The sequence below is a fragment of the Calliopsis andreniformis genome, chromosome 10 (assembly GCF_051401765.1).
Source record: "Calliopsis andreniformis isolate RMS-2024a chromosome 10, iyCalAndr_principal, whole genome shotgun sequence".
NCBI lineage: Eukaryota > Metazoa > Arthropoda > Insecta > Hymenoptera > Andrenidae > Calliopsis > Calliopsis andreniformis.
In genome coordinates this window covers 12629572-12642322 of record NC_135071.1, presented here as the reverse complement: position 1 = coordinate 12642322, position 12751 = coordinate 12629572, and the positions used below count along the sequence as shown (strand labels likewise).

General features: G+C 39.3%; 1 protein-coding gene and 1 long non-coding RNA gene across 3 annotated transcripts in view; one reads left to right on the top strand and one right to left on the bottom strand.

Annotated features, from left to right (window-relative positions):
• Cap (Cbl-associated protein) overlaps positions 1-12751 on the top strand; it is an 85137-nt gene that overhangs the window by 12282 nt on the left and 60104 nt on the right. For both annotated transcript variants that reach the window (XM_076387156.1, XM_076387155.1), the window contains exon 2: positions 12501-12652. In XM_076387156.1, the coding sequence (XP_076243271.1) occupies positions 12501-12652 (152 nt within the window). The remainder of the gene's footprint in view (positions 1-12500; positions 12653-12751) is intronic.
• On the bottom strand, positions 222-2871 carry LOC143184723 (uncharacterized). The gene is made up of 3 exons (XR_013002811.1): positions 2747-2871; positions 533-744; positions 222-453 (listed from the first exon to the last, which is right to left on the bottom strand). It is a non-coding gene; the product is annotated as an uncharacterized LOC143184723 (long non-coding RNA).

The following is a 12751-nucleotide window of genomic DNA, read 5'->3' as shown; positions in this document are numbered from 1 at the left end:
GAATGAGTTTCATCCTGTTGTGTACTTAATCACAGGCTGCCGCTTCGATTCGTTTTAAACCATGCGCCTTGATTATATGGTGCGCCATGTAACTGGTGCTACGAGCGAAAAAATGGCAACCTTTGCAGGAGAAAATAAATCGGGAAGATAGAATAAAACTTCGTACGTTACTTTAGTTTCAACGTTTACTTGTGTGCATAGTACATTTTCGTTTCTCATCACTTTCGCTTTCGATAAAACAAAAAGGAGCATTAAACGTGTAACATTGGTCTTGTTGAAATCTCTCCTATTTTTTACAACCAAGTATTATTACAAAATATTGTAATTAACATTCAGGAGAATTTGTTGGTTGAGTTTCAGACCACGGGATGTAACTGTTTGATTTGCAAGTTAGAGTATGCAAGTGGAAGAAATAAATACAGGAGTTGTTAACATCTTGTCCTATTTCTTTTTCTAAATAATGAGGATGCACAGTAAGCAGAAAGTTTGCTCTCGAGAAGTCTATTTCATCAGAAGCATCTTATTTACCTACCTTTACACTGCGTATGCAAAGTAATATTGCATACTTCTCTCCTTGTTGAACCACCAACACATACTATTTCAGAGTTCAGGAGATGGTCCCTGGAACCAATCACATCCACATTACTTCTAGATACCATCTACCAAGCTCTAAACAGTAAAGGGTTTTCTTCTCACTGCTTTATCGATGCTCATATTTTCACACATTGCCTAGTGTTTGCAAATCTAAAACATAAAACACAGATGTGTAGATCCCCTATCTCCTAGTCATTCGCTTAGATAGTAAACACTCGTTAAATAGCTCGCTTTGTTCGGTCTTTAACGAATGGTGTAACCATCGTCTGAATGACTTCTTTCTTAGTCGGATCGCTGAGAAAAGCGACGAGATTCGCGCTCGGGATTGTTCCCTCGAGCAGAAAGCTCACAAAAGAAATCCGTAGGTATAGGATGCATAGACCTGAGCATTGGAGTGAACGAGTTCAGCATTACCAGTGCACGCAGAGCAAGAGTCAAGGAGTCGAGTCAAGCACCGAGAAGAAATGACTGAAAGCGCCATCGAACGAGAACTGAGGAGAATTTTGCTTTCTTCACGCTGCTTTTTCTCGACCCTAATAAACTCCCGCATGATTAAACACAGAAGATTGAGTGTCACAGGGAGAAGCGAAGAAAATCCTGTCAACATTACTCGAATTGACGTCGAATAGCTCAGGTGTGTGCTTCTATCAGGCTGAGGGGTTCAAATACGCCCTGATGCAGGATGATTGGATCCAAAACCGAGCGAGATCTTCTGGTGCTCCATGCAGCGTCGGTTTGTAATTAACACTGCAACGCGAACTACGATTGTGGTTAATTAGTATCGTGTAACTCAAACCAGAAGCTGCTCCGAAACGACGCAAAGATGCCTTGTTTGCTCCTTCACGCGTGTGCGTTTCAACCGCTCTTCTATGTTTACGCGATATGAGAGCATAAACGAGTACAAAACGAAGCGAATCCATAGTCCTTTGACACGGTTCGAGCATAAAACGCGCTGAAGCGCTGCAAAGGACTTCGAGCCTTGCACGAGGCTTTTGAGCCTCGCTGAAACGAACTTATCTATTCGCTGTTTAGCGAAATTTTTTTAGACGTGTATTTGTTTTATAATATGTACATCTATGCGTCAGAAATTTATTATTATGTCTGGGGCTATATTTTCAAGAAACTCAAGTTAAATAGAAGCTTGAAAGGATGTTTCAAGTCAAGTGAATAACAAGTTTACATCGGTCAAGTTGTCTAAAATTACTTGCATTCGAATAAGTTTGAACAAGCTTTTAGATCATTTTGTCTTAAACCTCGTTAGAATTGGACAAGTTACTTGAATTCAAGTTGCTTGAACGCAAGTGCTTTGGAGCTATTTTACTTGAACTGAAGTTGAAGTCCTTTCAACTTCTTCATGCCTTGAAATACAAATTGATTGATGTATACTGTATCATGCAAGGCAAATTTCAAGCAAATTGACAAACATTTGAATATCAAAGAAACTGCCAAAGTACATGTTTCGTTCGAAAAATACATAACCAAATAACCATCAGGTACCACCTCTTCTGACATCATATTTACTATTTTCGTATGACAGCTTGAATTGAATTACTTTTAAATTCAAACTTGAATCCAAGTTTTGGCATCTAAGACTTGTGTGAACACAAAGTTGACAAGCTGGCTACTCGAGTCCAAGTGGCTTGAATTCAGGTAACTTGACTAATTCGACCGAGACTTTACAACCACAGACATTCCTTCCAAAGCCTCTGCCACGAAATAAAGAAGCTCAATCAGGCAGCGTCATAGGCAGTCGTTGTACTACACGAGAGCACACGTGCCAGATGGTAATCTATCGGCGTATGCCCTTGGACCTGAACAGCTAATGAGCCAAGTACAATAAAGTTTGGCAGAAAATTGAGCGGAAAAGCGGCGACGGGAGAAGAGGACAGACTCGAAGTGCACCGATAGAGGGAGCAGGAACGTGGAATAGAGACAAATAGACGAAATACGTCAGTAAAGACGGAATCAGAGGAGGGAGAGACGCTTACAGATCGGCGATTCTAATATTGTCCTAGGCACTAGGCCGGTGGCTCACGACAAGCCGGTCCCAGTGGACTAACCGTCTCGCCACTATCGACATCAATTCGTTGTCGTACGTCTCGTCGAAAGCCGCAAAAAATAGTGAAACGAGAAGCTGATAGTGTCTCCTTACCAAGTTCCCCCTGTGAAAGAATACAAGTGAGTTCGAAGACATCCTCGGAGATTCTGAGGACCAAAAGCCTAGAGGAGAGTCATTGGTAAGCATAGCAGAGAAAAGTCTTCAGTTTCCTTGACCCCTGTAGCACCACCGTGAAACGATTCAGTATGGTCGCGAAGCAACGTCGAGCAATTTGCATATCGCGGAGCTTGGAGCTGCTGAAAAGGAGTTGGTAAACATTCGTAGCTTCTTGGGATAGGGCCACTTTCAGCTTCAACGATGGTGTTTTAGAATCAACATGCCAGCCATGGTAAAAATGGTATGCGTGTAACCTTGCAGCAGCTTCTTCGTAAAATCGAGAAGTCTGTGTATCCTGTCATAATTGTAAGTTTTGAGAACTAAGCCAGTTAGCAAACGAACCTTCAGCCCCACGTGTTACACTTCATCGAAAAGGAGTGGCCAATCGATTATCTCATCATTTCGACCTTGCACTATCGATTGCTAAATACTGGGTGCCTGTATAAGCAATTTAGCGCTCTCTCTGTTTATTTGGCAGACGTCGGTGCGAATTGGGGCGCATATTCGACGTTTAAACGATCGTTTCCATGCTTCTGCGAGCATGAAGGTACTCCTGGGTGCACAGAAGATGTCAGAAAATAAATAAAAATGGCACACACGCATTTCACATTTACACACCTATTACTACTACTTATAGCGAATCGCTAACCTCCTTTTACCTCGATTAAAATCTTCTGAGCTCCCAATAATAAGCACAATTCATGCCCTACATGAAGTCTTGTGGGAAGCATTGGCTCTAAGCTGTTTCGCGAGACATCTCACGAGATTTTAACAGTATCTACTATTCGCGTTTCTTGAGAAGTCCCCTGAAAAGCATCAAGTGCAATGCTTTCGAGGGGACTTCTCGCGAGACACGAATGGTAAGTACTGTCGAGGTTTCCGTATTAATGCTTCTTGCACACGTAAGTATCCTTCTGTCCATCTAAATCCACTCGACTGAATGGGTAGATGGTGCAGCAAGAGCAAGGTGTAGTCGAGGCAAACGAAAGAAAGGTATGCCGCGCGTACCGGCTTCCGCCAGAATCCGCGCGAAACTTGAGACGCGGCGACCAAACGGCTATTTTAAAGCGGAGAACGGATCTCTTCAAGCTCATCAGTCGAAGGTCATTCTGGCGTTGGCGCAGGAAAAAGAAAGTGCAGGAAAAGCGGCGATAGGCGTGGATAGTTTAGAGGGAAAGTAGGTAGAGCCGAAATTTTTCTTCGAGGTTGTTACACTTACAATAAAAAGCCTGAGAAATATAATTTAGGAAAGCTTTTCTACTGCAACAGATCCTCGTTGATTGAATTTTGAAGTAGTGACTTAAAACGGTGTGGTTTAATGAAAGACTTCAGTGATTTGGTCCAGGAACACTGTTCTGAATGACTTGTTTGAAGATTTGTGAGATAAGTTAAGATCAGGGTCATTTGTAATCATTTATAGGGAATAGATAGTATGTATTATTCCTGTCCTATGAGAAGTCCCCTGGAAAACATTGTCTCTAATGCTTTTCAGGAGACTTTTCATGGGACATGAATAATTTGTATAGAGACCAAACGATGTGGATTTAATATAAAGGTGTAACACTGTAGCAGAGTTACAACGAATGAAACAGTAATAATTGAACTTCGTCACGTCTTTCGAGAAGGCGGAAATTATGTTCGATATATAAAACAGACGTGCAAAATCGTTGGCCACAGTCGTCGATGATATATTTTTAAACGAATTACCTCAGCGGCAGCTCTTCCGTTTTATATCTACTGCTTTCGAGCAGGGGAAATATATCAAACATGTACATATGCAATGTTTCATTCAAAAGCTTCGCTTATGCAGCAGATATGGGCATTGTCTAGATGAACAATTACTTAAATAATGAATAACCCGAATTATCTTTATCCAAAGCGCTATGAATAAATAGATTTACTCGACGAGAATTTATCGGACGAATAAACATTTTTTTACTCAAGGAATGGTTCATCTGAAGCTTTTTTCAAAAGATTGAGGTTTTTTAAGGTCTTGCTTTAGCAACATAAAAAAAAATAGCCAATCAGACGAAAATTAAGAACGAGGAAATTCCAATTGCACCTTCGTTTATTAGTTATAAGCGTTTGAAGATTCGATAAAGTCCCTCTGAAATCAGATAAACTGTCACACCATTACATAGTATGTCGACCTATATGGACATTTAGAATTAGAGTTGCCAAATGCTGGAACAAAATGTCTTCCAGTAATGTCATAGAGCAGAACAATGTGGGAGCACTGCATGGTATTTAATTGTATTGCCTGAGGTACCACCTGTTCTACTCACTGACGTCACTGAAAGACATTTTGTCTCGGTATCTAGCAATACTAATAGGAACAACAATCATAACTCCTGAACTAATCAATTTTCAGTGTAGACATAGGTTGAATAGACATGGCTGAACATGCTAATGATAAGGATACACGGCAAGGTCTACAGACTATCTCCAAACTGTTCACCGTCTGTCTGTATACAATGTATACAGACTGTCTGCAGACAGTGTTTGTATATCTGTACAGGACTTAACTTTAATAACAATTTGCAGGTGATTCGAAACTTTGGTCTTGCAGCGTACTGCAAGTTCTCTTTCTAAAAATGTAGCAAATTAACAACGATGCACGTCTGTAATTTCAAGGTCCAAGAATCACGCGTACTCAACACGAAACAGTAAATCGCTTGAGCATGAACAATCATCTCTCTGGTAATCTGTTCCAGTCCAGGGAGCAACCGCGACGCATTAAAATGACGACTAAAACCGTGAGCGCTTTTAGGCGTGAATGCTGATTATCGGTGAAAAGCAACATCTGCCTCTCGTCAAATCCTGTTTATTTCGCTGATAATTCCAGGGGGGCGTCTCTCCAGCCCCCGATGGACATAATCCGCTCGGGCTTTCGCGAGCAGCGCGGATGGCGCGCCCGAGTTGCTCGTTGGACAGTGAACCGTACGCTCAAGTCGCCGAGTCGCGTAGCTTTCCTCTTATTCAAATTGAATTAATTCACGGTGGCATCGACGGTACAATTGATACGACGCGAGGGTTTCGTGCAATTAACGGCAAGTAGGAACAACGCGCTACTGATCCCATTTAACCTCGAGCCACACTTGCCATGTGGTAATAACTGGCCACTCTATTGCTCGCCGTGAGAGGAGGCTATCCATTGTTCGAATTAAGCCTCTACTGAACTTTTAATCGTTCCAGTAGGGAATTTGGTGGATGATACTCTAGTAATCGTTCTGAGCTCTTTAACGTGTTTGGATTATGAATTTCAGAAACTGGAGTCAAAGGAGCTACTATTTCTTTGTCGAGTGTCGAGCTTCTATGCTTTTTCAAAATATAATAGGTAGATAGTGACGCTTCAGATCGATTGACAAGCATTGTTAATTCATTGAGTTTATTATTGTAGACATCTGTTGTTCGGTGGCAGATTAGTGCTCGTTAAACTTTAAACTTGTTCTAAATCCGCCAAATGGGCAATTGACTCTTGGATCATAGAGTTAAATCGACCTGAACTCCACGTCTCGGTTGCTAATTTACTTGAAAGTTCATGCATACAGGCCAGTGGTGATCATTAGAGAATTAGTCACCGAACTTTCAGCAGAAGCGTGTTCCCTGTAAGAAGGGTAGAAGTAGTACCGAAGATTCTCCTTTCAACGTTCGGTGGTTCATCGACCGTGGTATCAACAAATTCCTGGAGAGCTATCTCGCGAGTGAAAATCTCTCTACTCTCGCCATTTTCAACGTGACCGCACTTTTAAGTGCACCTTTAATCTAGCTTGCACGTGATTCTGCAGAAAGCTAAAGGTGCATCGTGTTTTCATTGAAAAAGACTCGTTTCATTTCAGAGTTAACCAGACGTTATTTACTTTAAAATTTTGTATCCTAAGTACGTGTCAGGTATTGCTGTGTGATGTTTCAGAGGGAATAAAAACAAATTAAAGATAAATTAAGGGGGCAGACCATCATGATCACGTTGAAAACTAAATAATGTTCAGGAATTTTTCATAGATAACTGACTCAGCGAAAAAATCCATTTTTTTAGTGATTTCAATTTATTTCTTGGCTTTATTTTCTAATTCTTTTTTTTATAGTAAAAAACTTTATAAAATGGCAAAGATGGTAACTATTTCTGAAACTTCTTTGAGTGAGCTGACCACCATTGCTGGTAAGAATTGAAACGACTATGACTACAAGATAGTATAGGGTTTTTGAGAAATTTTAAAAATTGTAGAAAAGACAGCAGTTTGAATAAAAAAAAATTATTTTTCACCAAAAGAAGATAACTTTAAGAATTTATAAGTCAATAGATATTTGTGATATTAAAAAAGTCTATGTTACATTGTAGATAATAATACTATAAAATAGAATTTTTCACTGACAATGAGTTAATTACCTATGAATAAAATTCTGAAATATTTGCATTTTTAATATAACATGTACATTTACATGTTCCTATTTCTTTACCAAGGTGTCACCTTAAAAGATTATTCTGAGTTAGAAACATGGTATATCGATGTGTCATATTTATCTAAGTTACCCCATGAAAACAGCGCAATCACGATGTCGCAATCAGTTTCAAATTTTTTTAACCCTGTTGCATTTTCCCTGGCGCTCTTTAATTAAAACACCCTTGAAATTATTTGTGTGTTAGACTCGTCCGCGAGAATAACGGGCAACGTTTAACGCCATCCATCGGGATCTGTTTCTCCTTTCTCAGAATGGTACGTTTAATTGCTTTTCTCTACTTTGCCTTTTAATGAATGCCTCCGTCTCTCGCGCGCAGACTCGGCCCGACTGAAAGGAACTGTCTGAATGCATAATGCATTTTACGAGGCTTGCATCCTTCCTTCTCCTCGTCGCACACGAGTCACGCGTTGTTTTCTTCCTTTCTCGATCTATCTAGCACGTTTCCTTCGTCCACGTATCTATCCCTCGTTTCCTCCTTGCTTCGTCTTGCGCATGTCTTATCATTACTGCAACCCTCTCTGTTCTTCCTCTCGCCTCCCTTTTTGCTATTCTGTGCAGAGTAACATTACTTTCCGAGAACTTTCTCTCGTAACTCTGTCGCGTTTGTAGAATCTCGATAACCACTTCGCAAACGCAATCGATACAGTCTTGCCATCAGAAACGGCGGATGAAGACGAGTCTGCTGTGGGGCTCGTTAATTTCGAATTCGAGGGAAGTAGATGGAAGAGCCGAAGTAACAGCTTTTTAAATGGATAGGAGCGGTTGCTTGATCGATTATCCAGTGATCTACGTTGTTCAGTTATTTGTTAGACGTTATTATCCAAAGATCTTTTTCATTTTTGAACTAGGAGACATGGGTAAAATAGTCGTTTAGATAAGAATACTTAAAGGTGTCTGGACTGTAATGAAGTGTTTCACCTTGTCGCATACATTCCATTAGTTTGAATCATAGGAGTCACATTCAGAAGCTCCTTTCGCTGTCACGGATATGGGGATTGAATTGATAGGCCATTGGAATTATGTGTCCCAAGGTGAAGAAGTGGCGAGAAGTTTCCTGAATCCAATTCGAAACTGTAGAAAGGATGGTTTTACGGTCTATTGCGACAGATGATAGATGCAAGAACTTGTCCCAGTTGGTCAGTCTGGAATTTGCCTCGGAGCCACCAATGCGTGTCTAACTAATCGCGCATGCATCGTTTCTATAGTTTATCTTAATATGTGTTGTTGAAAATACCTTTTTCATGTGGTTTCAAATTTCAAAATTTCAATATTTCAATATTTCAAAATTTTTGTATTTCAAAATTTCAAAATTTCAATATTTCAATATTTCAAAATTTCAATATTTCAATATTTCAAAATTTTTGTATTTAAAAATTTCAAATATTGAAATATTAAAATTATCCAATATTTAAAATCTCAGGTCTTCACATCTTATACTTGATTTATTCTAAAGCAATCCATTTTTCGGTTTTATTTCATCCATTCGTAGACTTTCAGAATATTCAGATATTTTCGAAAGGTACTCAGTAAGTCTTTTATTTCTTTCAATTTCCCGCAAAAGTTCCTCGAGAGGTTTCATAAATATTCATCGTGGAATTAAGCATCCAAAGCACTCGGCAGAAGCGGATACTTCTGCCACTGCAAGGTATTCAATTAAGTGAGGGATTTAATAGCGGAGTGATCGTCGGGCTCTTCACTATACGAGGACAAAAAGGATCCTGTGATTAGTCGTACAGTAATATATTAAAATTTCAAGACCAAACGGTCGATTGAACACCGATCAGTGGCTCGATGTGTCCTCAATTAATATTCTAATCTTCCGCTTAGCATCGTCCTTTGAAAGTTTCTTTGTGCACCGTAACAGACCATACAGAATATAAATTAATTAGCATAACAGGCTCTTTGGCAACCTTCTTATATCAGAGTGTAAATACTTGTCGAGCTCGTTGCCAATAGTTGGACTAAAAGGAAGAAACTCTGTCATAGTTTCCCGTGGTCGAAGTGTATTTAAATGATTTCCTTTTTCCCGGAAACTACAACTCGCGTGCAGCAGGTGAAGCGTGCAATTTCTCTTCGTTGACAAGTCACGTTTGAACTTTGAAAAACCTCCTCGCGAGGAAAGTGGAATATAGTGTTCGCGGGAAATATTACTCGGAGGATGTAGCGTAAAAGTCTTCGTCGGTGGAGATCGGCGTGAGAAAAGCGAGGAAAAATTCGAGGAAAGGATATGGGAGGCGTGGACGTCGTGGGCTAGCTCTGAGCCGCGGATGAAATAAGTGATCATGGGAATGGGTTGCGATACTGCCGCGAGCTGTTCACACACTTTGCTAGATTATTTCCGTGTTTCCGTACGATTTTTCATTGCGTCGATTTTCCTCGAACATTTTCCCCCTTATTTTTTGCAACGACTCAACGAAACTCTCACTAAGCTTAATGAGAGTCTTTTGATCGATGTCCTCCAGTCCAGATATTTTCAAAATGAGTTTCTTCTTAAGATGCTAACAATTATTTCATTAATATAATAACACTAATGATAATAATTCTTCGTCTGTAAACTGGGGTTCATACAGTCTTTCTTTAAGTTTTTGTGTTTTAAGAAAACCAAGAAAAGTTCTTAAACACTTTCTCGAGTGTCTACCCATAAAGCACAGAGACATCTGAAGTCCTCAAGATGTCTAAAAGATGTCTTTAAAACGTCTGAAGCTGTATACCAGTATGTCTTTAGGAGGTCTTAAAGAACATTTATAACTCGCTTTAAAGACGTCCAGATTACATTTATAAGACGTTCAGGCATAAAATGGATATAAAATAAACGTCTGCAAGATGACGTGTGCTATCTGTATAGAGTATCATCCAATAATTTTTATTGCAGTTTTTACTTTAATTTCTGCAAACAAGACAATGAAATTCAAAATCAAAAATGAATTGTAAATGATCTAGGTTGCAAACGGAGGGGTAATATTATTAAGAAAGAAGTGTTCAAAGTAATTTGTTATTTTAAGAAATACTGGGTGGAAGTTTGTATAGAAAGTATTCCATATAAAAAGGAATTAAAAATGCGACTATTTCGTTAACTACTTAAAATATTGATTAAGGGGGCAGCATTTAAACGAAAAGGCTCACTCAATATCTTCTAACTTTCCGACTGTAGATCGCTGATTGTTCGTGTTTCTCGAATAGAGTGCGCTTCGCTACCATCACATGTTGATTTGAGTCGGTAAGTCAGTCTGTTGTTGACGTTGATTATAGGCGCCATTCTATCTCTTCATTTACATTAACATTCTTCTCTATTTTTTATATTTTCTATTTCATCTTAATTCATCGCCCCTTTAAAATAATCCATTTACAGAAAATAAAAATACCTACATTCATTTTTCTCGTAGAAAGTTTTCTAAGGAACTTTTATAGTATACAGCGTGACCCATTTGAAGTTTTGCGCGTAATTATCTTCTACACTATAGCTCGTTTCAGAAAATGTTTTAAATAAAACTTACCTTGTTTTATTCAAAGAGGGAAACATCTTGATTTTCTCTAGGTGGAAGTCTTATTTAAAACATTTTTTTAAACAAGCTATAGTTTAGAAGATAATTACATGCGAAACTTCAAATGGGTCATCCTGAATATCAAATTAAGATAGTATACAGTGTGTCCACGCTGAAGCCTACATATCTCCCCTGCTTTTAATCACACGAAAATCATCGATGTCATAGTTTGACTGGTTTCAGACAACAAATATCATGAAAGAACAATCGTTTGTGTAGAGTCATTTCTTTTAGTTTTTAAAATTTCATGTTATTAAAAACAGAGGAAGTATTTAGCTGACATGCTTCAGCTTGGACACTCTGTATATAATATATAAAATAAATTATTCTAAGAAACTTTTCTGCAAAAAAAGAAAATGGATGACCCCACTCAACCTTCGCTGGTCCTCAGAATTGTCGCCCTCCGAGTCGTTGTAATTACGCGAAGTTTGAGGAGGAAGGTCAGTCAGAAGAGTCATCGTGTTATTCTCCTAGTTGAAAGAGCAGCGCCGATGCATTCGTACGAGTCTCGAGGGTGGTGCTTTTCAGGAATTTCCCCAGTTTCCATTCCTCCTCCGTGCCAAGTGCATCTTCCCCTGCACTCTGTCGCCTCGCAATTTTTCACTCGGGGCGTCTGCTGTTCCCTCGAGATCGCCATCCAAAGAAAAAGCATCCATACTTTCTCACCCCTCTCGCCCAGCGATCGATTGTGTTCGATAACTAATTTCCTGATTGCATCCTCCACCCTTGTTCAGGATCGAGCTCGAGAAGCGCTTAATTGTTGCTCGAAAGAAGCGAGAACTCCTGCCACCTTGGCAAACTTATTTCTTTAATTAACGGTCGTGTTTTGTGTGCCGACACAGTGAGAAACTTTGTGAAACTTCGTTCCTTATTCTATAGAGGCTTTCATTGCCGAAAGACATTTTGTTGAACAGGAAACCAGTGTATTGGACGTTGGACTAGTTTGATTTTAGATTAAAAAGTTACCCTTACGCATTGTACATAGGTATAGCGAACTTGGTGAATGATAATACTACTTTGTGTCAAAGAATTTTAAAAATTTGAGACTTTGAAAACTGGAGCCAGAAAGGTAGCAAAAATATTTGATAAATATTTTTCGTGCACGCAGTACTGGGAAGAGTTATTTTCGATGAAAGCGCTGAAACACTATCAATATTGCTGAAAAAATATTAGAGTGTAGAGTGTAGAGTGTACGGATCAGACACGATCCTTGTTATTTTGGTTGACATATTGACAACCTCGGGGACGCTGAGGAAGTTCCTAACATGCTGAAGTTTCGAGCATCAGGGCAACGAAAGTGCAGTTACACGGTGAGAATCTTAAGTACAAAACAGCTTAATGAGTAAATTTCGACGAGACGGGGTGGTTTCTGTCGTATTGCTTTCAGACAGTCTTTAGGGATAGAAAGCACAATGACATCTCTAGAAAAGTGGATCAGAATCTCGAATATTTTAATTTCTGTGACGTACTGTTATTTACGACTGAAAATGCTTCTGAACAAATTTAATGCATCGTGCACGTGTAATTCGTTTGGTACTGTGGAACAGAATAACTCACCATGAGGTTTTTGATAACAAGTTAATAGCAGGTTGAAAAATTTGTTAAATGTGGCGTTTGATGTTACAATTAGTCGAGTAACCGCGAAAGTTTCATGGTAGTTAAGGGACAAATTTGAATTTCTGTTACAGGTTAATCCGGGTAGTAAAGCGGCTCAGCAGGGGCTGAGAGAGGGTGACTTAATTAGCAGCATTAATGGAAGGAGTACACGAGACTTAACGAACAGTGAGGCTCATGCACTTTTACGAAATTCTGGGGAGCACTTGAAGCTTGGCTTAAATCAGTAAGTGTTTTTCTCAATTCTCTAATAGAGATCGAGTTTATGGAACAGTTTTTAGGAATTGAAGAGCTAGGGGAAAGGATCCAAAATTCGTCCTTCTGC